The 12,519-nt window shown below is 36.7% G+C and overlaps 1 protein-coding gene across 1 annotated transcript in view; it reads right to left on the reverse strand.

Moving 5' to 3' along the window:
* Positions 1 to 4,087: 4,087 nt before the first annotated feature.
* Positions 4,088 to 12,519, reverse strand: part of ccdc85ca (coiled-coil domain containing 85C, a) — a 68,349-nt gene continuing 59,917 nt past the window's right edge. The window contains exons 4-6 of the mRNA XM_020931580.2: positions 10,165 to 10,317; positions 8,609 to 8,707; positions 4,088 to 4,223 (exon numbers count right to left, since the gene is read on the reverse strand). Coding sequence (XP_020787239.1) covers positions 4,134 to 4,223; positions 8,609 to 8,707; positions 10,165 to 10,317 — 342 coding nt within the window. The 3' untranslated portion in view covers positions 4,088 to 4,133. The remainder of the gene's footprint in view (positions 4,224 to 8,608; positions 8,708 to 10,164; positions 10,318 to 12,519) is intronic.

The raw sequence follows: 12,519 nt of genomic DNA on the forward strand, positions 1-12,519 counted from the left end.
TGCCACGTTTTTATTATAATATTTTTTTATTTTGCACAAAAAATTTGAATGTCTCTTGCAATTAAAGTAATTTGAATCACTATCTGCCTTGTATTCCTTTGATAGTAAAATCGTTTATGTGGAAGAAACTTTTATTCCAGCACATTTAACACGCAGGATTGTAGTGTATGCTTTCTGCCACTAGATGTCACCCTAGATTCATTTATATTTGCAGTTAAAGACAATTCTATCTCAAATCTTTCATCTCACGCACAAGTATCATTTTGCATTTTTGTTCAGACACGATCAGGGACATGATAAAAAGTCAAATATAAAACTTTATTTCAGTTTGATTTCTGTACAGGAGCGGGTCAGAGGCTGCTCAAACACAATACACTGTGTACACTTTCTAATCCAATAGAACAGGACTTACACTAAAGACAGATGGAGCAGACAGCAGCACATGGTGCAAACATTTCATCATTCACTTCATCTTTATGAAAATGAAAACAGAATCCACTTTTGTAGCAGATAAAAGATCTACCTAAACTTATACTGGTAATGTACACATCACTGGCTATTCCAATGATTCTGAATTTAATAATGACGAGTATTATAATAATACTTTAAAGGTCCTATATTACACAAAAGTGACTCTTAGGAGCTTTAAGCCACATTATAAAGCTGTTACCTCATTAAAAACATACCCAGAGCTGTGTTTTGTTTCATTCACACATGTTTGAGTAATCCTTTATTATTAGTCTGTGTACATCTCCAAAGCTCAGAATGCTCTGCTCCACCTTGTGATGTCATGAAGTGGTAATTTTTAAGTTACCAGCTACCTTTTACCTTTAGCTCAGTAGAAACTGGTAAAAGGTTGAAATCATCCAAATGATTCTAGTGAAAATGCATGGAGTGTTTTCTGTTTGTGAAAAAAAATCATCCTAAATCTGCAGGGTTTGTGTGCTAAACATGTGAATGAAACAAAACACAACTCAATTTTTTTTTTATGAGGAAACAGCATTATAACACAGATCCTAAAATAGTGTAATATGGGCCCTTTAACCTGATCAACAGTCACCACTGAGGGACCAGTGTGCGCTGCTGTGAATACACTTTCTATTGCTGGTTTCAAATGACATCACAATATTCTATAGAGCAATAATATTTAATACAGACGGGGCACTAGCTATAATGAATATTGCTAAAACGCATATTTCTGTTGTAATACGAGACATTGTTGTGTCTAATCAGTGATAAAAAAATCTTCAGATTAAACATTTGTGAATTTTCTTTTTAGATCATTCACGTCAAAGTTCAATGTGATCAATAGGAAAAAGTGCCTCTTGCCCCCATCTGGGAGTATGACATCATCCCATTTTAGAATCCGGACACCACCAATATTGATACTTTGCAGTGACGTCATGCCGGGCGAGCTCTACATATATCTCTATGGTGGGATATTCAGCAGTTTGCATGGAGACACAATGCACACGTTTGCAAACTCAGCCGAATAAGTTTTAAGATACTGTGAAAAGAAAAAAAAAAAAGAAAAAAATATGCAAAACAGATTTAAACAGAACATTTTCAGGAGCCAGTGATTAATACAAGTGTTAATAGTCCTGTTTAGGAGTTTGATTTTCAACAAAAAGGTGCACAAATCTTCTCATCTGTTGTAGTTCCAGCTAAGTCAACTCTTTATCTTCAAATTGTGTTAAAATAAAGCTCAGATGTAAGGAAATGTGGATGACATCAGCTGCAAAGTATCAAAAAGGTCAGAGGACGATGTGAATACAGGTCATCTATGTTATTACTTCCTTCATATCCTTCAGAAATGTAATGATATTGTTTAAAATAAAGATCAGCTGAGAGCCAAAGGGGCTGAACAGAAAAATAGACATCAAGACATCTTTGCATTTATAAAACATGAACTAAAAATATCTATTAAACATGATTAAAAATACAACTGTACAGACTCTGTGCTGTGTTAATGTCAGGTCTGGATCTGAACAACAGGACTCAGTTTGTGAGTGGAGTTAAGAATAATTCAGATTAAACATAACTGGAAATTATGACACAAAGAACTGAGTACAGATGTGGTCCTGGTTCAGTCCTGATCTAGAATGGTTAGGTCCTGAATTAGTCCTGGTTTAGTCCTGGTATAGTCCTGGTCTAGTCCTGGTTTGGTCTTGGTTCAGTCATGGTTTAGTCCCGGTTTAGTCCTTATTTTGTCCTGGTTTAGTCCTGGTCTAGTCCTGGTTTAGTTACTCGGTTTTGTTCTGGTTTAGTCTCGGTTCAGTCTCACTATAGTCCAGGTTTAGTTTTGTAGAGTCCTGGTCTAGTACTAGTTTAGTTCCTAATTTTGTCCTGGTCAAGCCTTGATCAAGTCCTGGTTTAGTCTTGGTATAGTTCTGTTCTAGTCCTGGTTCAGTCATGGTTTAGTCCTGGTTTAGTTCTGGTCTAGTCCTGATCTAGTCTTGGTCTAGTCCTAGTTTAGTTCTTGTTTTGTCCTTGTTCTGTCCTGCTTTTGTCCTGGTTCAGTCCTGGTTTAGTCCTGGTTTAGTCCTGGTTCAGTCTTGGTCTAGTCCTGGTCTAGTTCTGGTTTAGTCCTGGTTAGTCTAGTCCTGGGCAAGCCTTGGGCAAGTCCTGGTTTAGTCCTAGTCTAGTTCTGGTCTAGTCTGGTTTAGTCCTGGTTTAGTCCTGGGCAAGCCTTGGGCAAGTCCTGGTTTAGTCCTAGTCTAGTTCTGGTCTAGTCCTGGTTTAGTCATTGTTTAGTCCTGGTTTAGTCATGGTTTTGTCCTAGTTTAGTCCTGGTTTAGTCCTGGGTTAGTCCTGGTCTAGTCCTTGTGTAGTCCTGGTCTAGTGCTAGTTTAGTCCTGATTAAGTTCCCTGTTTTTGTCCTGTATTAGTCATGGTCTAATCCTGGTTTAGACCTGGTCTAGTCCTGATTTAGTCCTGGTCTAGTCCTAGTTTATTTCCAGATTTATCCCAATTTCGACACACAGTTAAAACCTCAAAAGTCTATATTTCCACAGTAAACTAGAATAGTGAAAATAGTTGGAGACATTTCCAGTCCATGGACATCTTCTTCTTGTTTTTGACATCTCCTTCATTGAAAGCAGAACAGTCACATATTACACTCAAATTCTCAATATTCCTGAAAAGTGCAAGTCTATTTTATCATTTTGTTCATTTTGCAGATGTTGAAGAAAAACGTTGAAGTGCCTTTTTTACTGCTTTAAAAAACAAAAAAACTGTCCAAAAATGAAATTATCACTCATTCGTCGGCTGTCCACGCGTCTTCACTTGCGTAGTTTCAGTAAGAATCCAGAGGTATGCTGCAGGCGCGGTCGCTTTTTCAGTCTCTTTTTGCAGTTTTTAAACATAAATCAGGTTAGGAAAAGCGGTTCGGTATCCACGGCAACTAATTTGAGACCCCAAAAATGTCCAAAAGTTCAGAGGGGAGGATACACTGCAAAAATATCTAGTTAAAAGTACTTGATTTCAGAATATTTATCTGGTTTTGAGTGGTTTTGACTTGTTTAGATGTACATTTGTCTAAAATTAAAGGCACTGTATCTGACTTTTATTGTCTTAAAAACAAAACTGGTTGAGTTTAAACCATTTGCGATGATCCAAAGTTATTCCTCACTTATTATTGCTCAAATACATGTTTAAAAAATCAGGTACAGGGCCTTTTGAGGTGCACTGTGTAACTTTTCATGTGGAGGGTTCGTCAAATTTGACTGCTTTGTCTGGAATTTTTCACAGAATATTCACAGTATGCCTTTCTATCTTCATGGAGACCAAACCAGACCAAGTTACAGGTCAGATCTGTGGAGAGGCGACCCTGCTTACAGTGAGAATGCCTGTATTTTTGAGCTATAAAACCACAAATTGAATAAATGTAGATAGAGCAATGATATATCCATAGAAACAAGCAGGTGACAAACCCTCAACCAAAAAGAAACACAGTACACTTTGAAACAAATTAAAATATCTGATAAAATTTGTATCAATAATTATTACAAACTAAATAAATCTAAACGAGTCAAAACTATTCAAAATAAAATGCGTATTCTGATTTCAAGTCGTAAGTAGATATTGTGTTCTTGCAGTGCAGGTAGGTCACTGGTCCATTGGGTCCTGGAGCACTATAAAGGAGCTTTGTACTGGTTTCCTGAAAGCTGCTGTCTCACTGAGGGCTTCGAACCTGCGGCGTCTCCAAGTTTTCGCCACACGACCTGCGGAAAATAAAATAAAAAACAAGAAAGTCAATGAATGTCAAGAAAGAATGATTTTATTTTAAAGCTGTTTTCTGATCTGTGTTAAAATGTTTTCTCGTCAAAAACAAAGTGTTTTGTTTCTTTCACACATGTTTAACAAATACGGAGTTCTTCTCTCAAGCAGAAAACACTCTGTTCCACCTTGTGATGTCATGTGGTAATACAGGAAAGACAGACTAATAAGCAGAGTTACTCAAAAATGTGTGAAAGAAACATAACACAACCACAGGTACGTTTGAGATGAGGTAGCAACATCCTATCATGGCTTAAAGCTCACAAGAGGTACATTTGCGATATTTAGGAGTTTTTAAAAGTACAGAAAGTAGCCTGCCCTCTTCACCATACTACAACAAACATAGCCTGATTCATTGCCAGTTTCACTTCGTGGAAACTGTCTGACCTCGCAGCATTAGAATTCGTTCGCTTCACGGCAATTCGCTGCTATTTGGTCGTGATGTATGTAATCCGCCAAATCCCGTAGGAAGAAGAACAATAACGTCTTTCCCCTTGATAAAATTCACCAAACATTCTCTTTGTTCCGACTTTAAATCCTCGATCTCGGGAATTGTTGCCAACACACTAGGTGGCGTCAGCGTGGCTACAACAAATCTACAACTGGCTCTATTTAGGCTTACATCACAAACCAGGAAGACGTTTGGAAACATGCAATGACAACTTTCGGTGTAGTTACTGACAGTAGGCTCGCCAACCGACTGTGATCAAGCCCATTGAAGTAAATGTGATCAGCGGTAAAATGAAGACTGTATACGTATGTGCTGTTTGGAATCATCTAATCGCATGTACCCAGTGCGCTCGGAGCTGTGCGTCAGTGCGGAAATGATGAAAACTGAGGTATGGTTGTAATTGATGATTAGCCGAACATAACAGAACGCTACAATGACATTTAGATAAAGAAAACTGGGCCATTTTCTCATTTTTCCTAGATTTTGTCAGACTTACTACTGCAAACAGAGCCCGCCGGAAGTTGTCATCGCATGTTTCCAAACGTCTTCCTGGTTTGTGATATAAGCAGTAATATAGAGCCTACTGAGCCTGGGTGAATTAGTGCCTTCACCTGCATGTATAATATCAGTGTTAGGAAGGTGACTTTTAAAATGTATTCCCCTACAGATTACAGATTACATACCCCAAAATGTAGTTTGTAACGGAATCCATTAAATTAGTAATGTAATCTGAATACTTTGGATTACTTGATTTGCTGTAGAGAAGCAAAGACGAGGAAATCTTCACATAAGAAGTTTTGTCTGATAAAAGACAATAAAAAAGCCAAGTCTTTACTTAACCAAATTAAAAATATTATTGATAGAAGAAGAGGAAACACGGTCCATGCAGCATGATTTAGTCCTGTTAAGTCCTGGTTTATTCTTGGTTTAGTCCTGTTTTAATCCTGGTTTTAGTCCTGGTTTAGACCTGGTTTAGACCTGGTTTAGTCCTGGTTTAGTCCTGGTTTAGACCTAGTTTAGAACTGGTTTAGACCCAGTTTAGACCTGGTTTTAGTCCTGGTTTAGACCTGGTTTAGACCTGGTTTAGACCTGGTTTATTCCTGGTTTAGTCCTGGTTTAGTTTTTTTAGACCTGGTTTAGACCTGGTTTGGACCTGGTTTAGACCTGGTTTAGTCCTGGTTTAGTCCTGGTTTAGACCTGGTTTAGTTTTGACCCTGGTTTAGACCCTGGTTTTAGTCCTGGTTTAGTGGTTTAGGTTTAGACCTGGTTTAGTCCTGGTTTAGACCTGGTTTAGACCTGGTTTTAGTCCCTGGTTTAGTCCTGGTTTAGTCCTGGTTTAGACCTGGTTTGGACCTGGTTTGGACCTGGTTTAGTGTCCGGCAATGAGTGGAATTACTGGGGGGAGAAAAAAAAAAAAAAAAAAAGGGATATCGCCCGAAATGTGAAAACAGGAAAATACCACTGTGTAATCCATTTATTTCAACAAAGTAACTGTAATCCAATTACCTCTCATTAAAACAGTAACTGTAACTGAATATAGTTACTCATAATTTGTACTCTGATTATGTAACTCCGATACATGTAATCCGTTACTCCCCAACACTGTATAATATACACATACAAGTTTTTTCCATCCACTCTATATGGATAGGCCTTATGTGAAAGCTCAGAACCTCCAGACTTCACTCACTCAGCTGCACAGGCTGCATTAGCACTGATTCATGCTTTCTGATTGGATAATTGTCTTGAGAACCAAATAATCAACCAAAGAATCAAATTATAACATGAACTACTTGTCCATCATGTCCAATGTTTTTGTAATTAAAAATAAATCAGCGTTACAGTCATTATCAGTAAAGTCTGAACATGACCACCTCATATCCAGGGACACAGTTACGTCAAATTTAAAATGAAACTCTTACGTACTGTCTCTTTAACAAAGCCAAACCTACATAATATTTTTTCATTGTGATTTAAGACAATAATATGTGTTTGTGTTGGGTGAGAGAATAGGTGGCAGTGTGTGTATGAACGTATGAATGGCGACTATTGTTCGTGATCAGTTTCAGGTTGAACGCTCGGGGCCAGAACTAGAACAGAGTAATCAGGGCACAGAATACACACTTATATAAACCATTACTTCTGCTTGTTGTGCTTTTTGAAAACCACCAAAAGTAAATTGTTTCCAGATCTCACAAAACCACATTTTTATAACAAAACTGAACCAACTAACGGATGGCAACACAACTAGTAGCTATTCAGTAAAACGGAGATATAGAATCGTGCCGCTATCATTAAATCAAATTAGTACCACGGACTGGTATAAAGAAAGAGAATGTGACGTCAATCATAGCAGTTATGGGGCGATTATGGAGACAGGTCCAGATTAAGAATAGGACTTTATTTACGGACAAAATCGCAAAATAGAAACAGCAGGATTATGTAGAGCGGGTTATTATGAACATTTTAAGGCCAAAATGAGGAGCCTGACAGCAGCAGTTACAGAGAGAGGGGTGACAGTTTTTCAGTGTAAAGTCAAGTGGAGCCAGAGTCGACGAAGCCAGAAGCGACCCCCATGTTCACTTTCTATTCAGAAGGAGGTGCCTAGCAGGTTAGATATGTGCATTTATACATACAGTCTACTAGTTCTGGGTATCATTAAGAAGTTGCCGATACAATACAAATCTCGATACATAGGCCACGATACGATACATCTCTTGATACAGTGAGCTTTTGATTGGATACGATATATTTTAAATTGATTCAATATGGTTCAATAAAAAATAAAGGCTAAATCATATTTATCATATATTAAAAGTCTTTGTTAAACCACTTTTTTTGCAAAGTTCATATGAAACACAAACATTTTAATAATCAAAACTGTCAAATGTGTAGCATTAACAAGTTTCCTTCCTCTGAACAAACAACAAAACTGTAACACTGTAACAAAATCATTTTGTAAAATATACCAAAAAAATACTCTTGGCGATATAACAAAACAGCAGAGCGCGATATCGATACTGTATCATCACATTAAATGATACGAAATAGCGGTATTTTGATATTTTTGCACACCCCTACAATCTACGGTCTAAACTTTTGATTCAGTACAATATATTTTAAATTGATTCAATAAGATTCAACACTCTACAGTCTAAACTTTCAATTCGAGACAAAATAAAGGCTAAATCATGTCTGTGATACTAAAAGTCTTTGTTAAACCACTTCTTGTGCAAAGTTCATATAAAACACAAACATTTTACTCATCAAAACTGTGAAAATGTCAAATGTGTTGCATAAACAAGTTTCCTTCCTCTGAACAAGCAACAAAACTGTAGCACTGTAACAAAATAACTTAGTAAAATATATATGTTTAAAAAAAATACTCTTGGCGATATATCGATGCAGTAAACCGCGATATCGATACTGTATCATCACATTAAACGATACAATACAGCGATATTTTAATATTTTTGCACACCCCTACACTCGATGGCCTAAACTTTTGATTCAGTACGATATATTTTAAACCGATTCAATACAGTTCAATAAAAAGTAAAGGCTAAATCATGTCTGTGATATTAAAAGTCTTTGTTAAACCATTTTTTCAGCAAAGTTAATATGAAAAACATCAATTTTAATCATCAAAACTGTGAAAATGTCAAATGTGTCACACAAAACAGTTTCCTTCCTCTGAACAAACAACAAAACTGTAGCGCTGTGACTAAATCATTTCGTAAAATATACCAAAAAAATACTCTTGGTGATATATCGATACAGCAGAGCACGATATCAATACTGTATCATCACATTAAATGATATAATATAGCGATATTTAGATATATTTGCACACCCCTACACTCTACGGTCTAAACGTACATTGCACATCTCTCTGACGATGGCCTTCTCTTTCTCGCTCAGGTCCTCTTCATATTCCTGTGTGTTTGTTCTGTCCAGTTTTTCATGCACCTCCAGCACCTGCGAAACAATAACACAGTATGTTCAATTACCACACAATCTACAGTATGGACATTTATCAAGATAGTATTTAGTTTAAAACAAGTTCAAGAGAAAGTCCATTATTTACTCCAGGAGATGTCACCTTATAAGTATCTCTCCATGAAGGAAAAAGTACCTGGAGTTGTCTTTTGTTTCATTAACACATTTAACAAACACATTCTGCAGGTTTAGGCTGAGCTCTTCTCTCCAACAGACAACACTCTCTTGTGTCACAACCTTGTGATCTTCTGTGGTAATACAGGAAGTGCTCCACTGAGTTTTTAAACTCCATACATCTTTACTAGAATCATTTGGATATTTTCAAAACTGGACTTGGCAATCTAGCTGTTTGTTAACTTGAACTTTAAAGACATAAACAGAATAAACCAGGAATACTCAAACATGTGTGAATGAAACAAAACACAACTCGAGGTCTGTGATGACATAACTACAATTTAACATGGCGAAAACCTCACAAGAGCAAGGGTGGGAAGTAACAAATTATATTTACTCACGTTACTGTAATTGAGTAGTTTTTATGAGTAATTTGTAATTTTTTAAGTAGTTTTTGAAATAGGTATTTTTACTTTTACTCGAGTACATTTTGACTGAAATATTTTACTTCATTGCATTGGAACCCGCCCTCGTTACAGAGCAAAATCAGCTATTTGGGTACAAACAACAAATGCAAAATAGGGAATAACGCAATAATAATAATGCAAGTGTTAAAATAGTAAGTGTTAGTGCGCTCAGTTGTCTTTAAAATATACAAAGTTTGCACTGAACAAAGTTCTCAGCTGTATGACCTAAAAACTGATTAAAACATATTGTGCAGGAATAGATTTATGACTCATCCTTTTTACAACAAATAATTGAAAGTAACTAAGTAAATTAAGTGCTTTTTTATTTTTACTCAAGTAGATTTTTAGATGGTTACTTTTACTTGTGTAGGAATTAAGCAAAGTAAAGATACTTTTACTTAATTAAAACTTTCTGTACTTTCTCCACCTTTGCACAAAAGTAAATTTTACATAATTTAGAATCTTTAAAAAGACAAAGTCCCCAAATTAGACTGGAACAATAAGGCTCAGTTTGAACTACTAAAATCAGAAACACTGTAACTTTAAGAAGATGGCACGTGCCCTGCATGATTCCACTGAAATTAAAACCATACTTTGGAACATTCTCAAGAAGATTATAGCCGTAGGAGCAATGTTTCCATGGAGACAAGCAGGAGGAGGCCAAATAAGAGTCAGCAGCATTCACATAAGACACAGACATGACATGACAAAAACCAAAAGGAAAACACATAGAACTGGACAATATACAGTGTGTGGAGTCTGAGTGATTGTATATTGTCCAGGTCTACGTGTTTTTCTCCATTCAAACTTCATTCATAAACAGTCCCCCACATGAAACTGTTTTGTGGGCAGTACCTTCATGGCATGGACCACAGCTTCTGGTTTCTGTCCAGGGGAGAGTCCGGGGGAGAGTCCTGGGGAGAGTCCGGGGGAGAGTCCGGGGGAGAGTCCAGGGGAGAGGTAGACTCCTGTGGGGGACGGTTCTCCGCTGGGGGTCCTGGCTGCTCCCTGAAGAGAGACAGAGGGGCAAATGTTTAATCTGTGAGTGAAGCAGGGAGGCTCAAATAACACAGAGGAACACACAGAGCGATGGGTCACGAGAGGTGCACTGTAAAAAAAAAAATCTGTAGGTAAAACTTGCCTCAGTCACAATATTTAACATGTTTTGAATTGTTTTGAATATTTTAAAATCATGTTCTTTGTCTAGTTTAGATCATTTCACAATTTTAAAATTATTTCTGTGATTTGGTCCAGTTCTAGTCCTGCTCTAGTCCAGGTTTAGTCCCAGTTAACTCCTAGTTTTGAGTAACTTCATATGTAAAAATAAATAAATAAATAAATAAAGAATCACCCAGGCAAATAATTCTTTTTTTTATATTAAAGAATCCAGGAAAAAAAAAAAAACAAAACATCTACAACATTCTAAGTGAAAAAATCTAATCCTACAAGCAAGGGGATGTTCCCATGGCGACAGGAGGTGCAGTAAAACAGCTGTGTTTGCAGTAATGCGGGACAGGATCAATCTGAAGGGGACTTAAGTGTCAATAGGAGAGATAAGGTTTCCTGCTGAGACTTCTCTTTTAAAACATTTGAACAGCCAGAGATGCTTCCCTGGTGAGTTGTGTTTTAGATTTTTTTAGACCAGCCTAATAGAAAAAAAAAAAAAAAAAAAGTAAGTAAATCTGCAGGCCTATGTGAAGAAAGTTCTGTGAAAAAAGATTCTTAACATATTGTCATTATCTGATAAGAACGTTTATTATTTTGATCTTCCAGGCTCATCTAAATGTTGTAGATGTAAAGTGAATGTTTAATTTTATTATAATATGTACAGATATTGTGTATATGATGTGTTTCTTTTACAGTAAAGAAGAAATGACCTGCAAACACTACTGAAACACTGACTTTGAACACTGAAAAAACTATATCTAGGCAAGTTAAAATGACTTAAATTAAGAACATTTGACTATATTTGAGTAGATTCAACTTGACAAGTGAAATTATCTGCCAAAAGAATAAGTGTGTTTTTCTTTATTCAAGCAACATTAGATTTAGTTTCTTATTTTAAGTGCAGAGAGTTGTTGTTTTTCTTATCTCTAGTGTAGTAAGATGTATTTTCATAGTCAGGCTGGTGCCACCTAGTGCCTCCGCTCAATTTTATTTCTCTCCAGTGACTAGGTCAGGAATCGGAATACACTAGACGGTTCACAAAAACCCTGGAAGTGCAAGTTTGAGCACCAGCCAATCAGCGAAGAGCCATATATCCTGTGTTGGCAACGATTCCCGAGATCGAGGATTTAAAGCCAGAACAAAGAGAATGTTTGGTGAATTTTATCAAGGGGAAAGACGTTATTGTCCTTCTTCCTACGGGATTTGGGAAAAGATTAATATACCAGTTAGCCCCGTTAGCGGCGCATTACATACAACACTACAAAATAGCAGCGATTGGTTAAATCAGGCATGTCCTAACTATGGTCTGTGGGACAAATGCGGCCCTCAGACACATTTTTCCAGGTGAACTGGCCCAAATGACCTTGCATCAATTAAAAATGAACTTATTATTGCAAGTTTTTTGAAAATCTACTTTGATAAAGCTAAAATTTTATATTTAGTGTGTGGTTTTAAGGACCTTAGCATGAATAAAGACTGATGGCTCATTTGAACATGTTAAACATGCACATATTTCAATTATTCACTGTATTAAGCACCAGTCTACGGCCCTCGATCAGCCCTCTGCTCTGTCTGTGTTTACAGATGTGGCCCTTGATGAAAAAAGTTTGGACACCCTGGGTTAAATGATAAAAATTACCCACCTACCGTCAAGTGAACGAAATCTAACACTGCGAGGTCTGACAGTTTCTACAAAGTGAAACCAGCTGATGCAGACAGACTAATAATAAAGGAATACGCAAATGTGAATGAAACAAAATGCAACTCCAGGTTTGTTTTTGATGAGGTAACAACTTTATAACATGACTTAAAGCTCACAAGAGTCAAATTAGTGTAATATAGGATCTTATCTATTTCTAAAACTATTTGCGCTTACAATAAGAAACAAGATCTAATGTTGCTTGGATTAAGAAAAACACAAATAAATGGATTTCTATAAGAGTTGTCACAAACCCTGGATCCATTTCAAACAGAAGAAAACATTTCTGAACGTGTATACAAAGATACCTCGACACTAACCTTCACAGACTTCAAAATCTCCCC

The sequence above is a fragment of the Boleophthalmus pectinirostris genome, unplaced genomic scaffold (genome assembly GCF_026225935.1).
Source record: "Boleophthalmus pectinirostris isolate CB_2022bp ecotype Guang Dong unplaced genomic scaffold, ASM2622593v1 HiC_scaffold_10, whole genome shotgun sequence".
NCBI classification, from domain to species: Eukaryota; Metazoa; Chordata; class Actinopteri; order Gobiiformes; family Gobiidae; genus Boleophthalmus; species Boleophthalmus pectinirostris.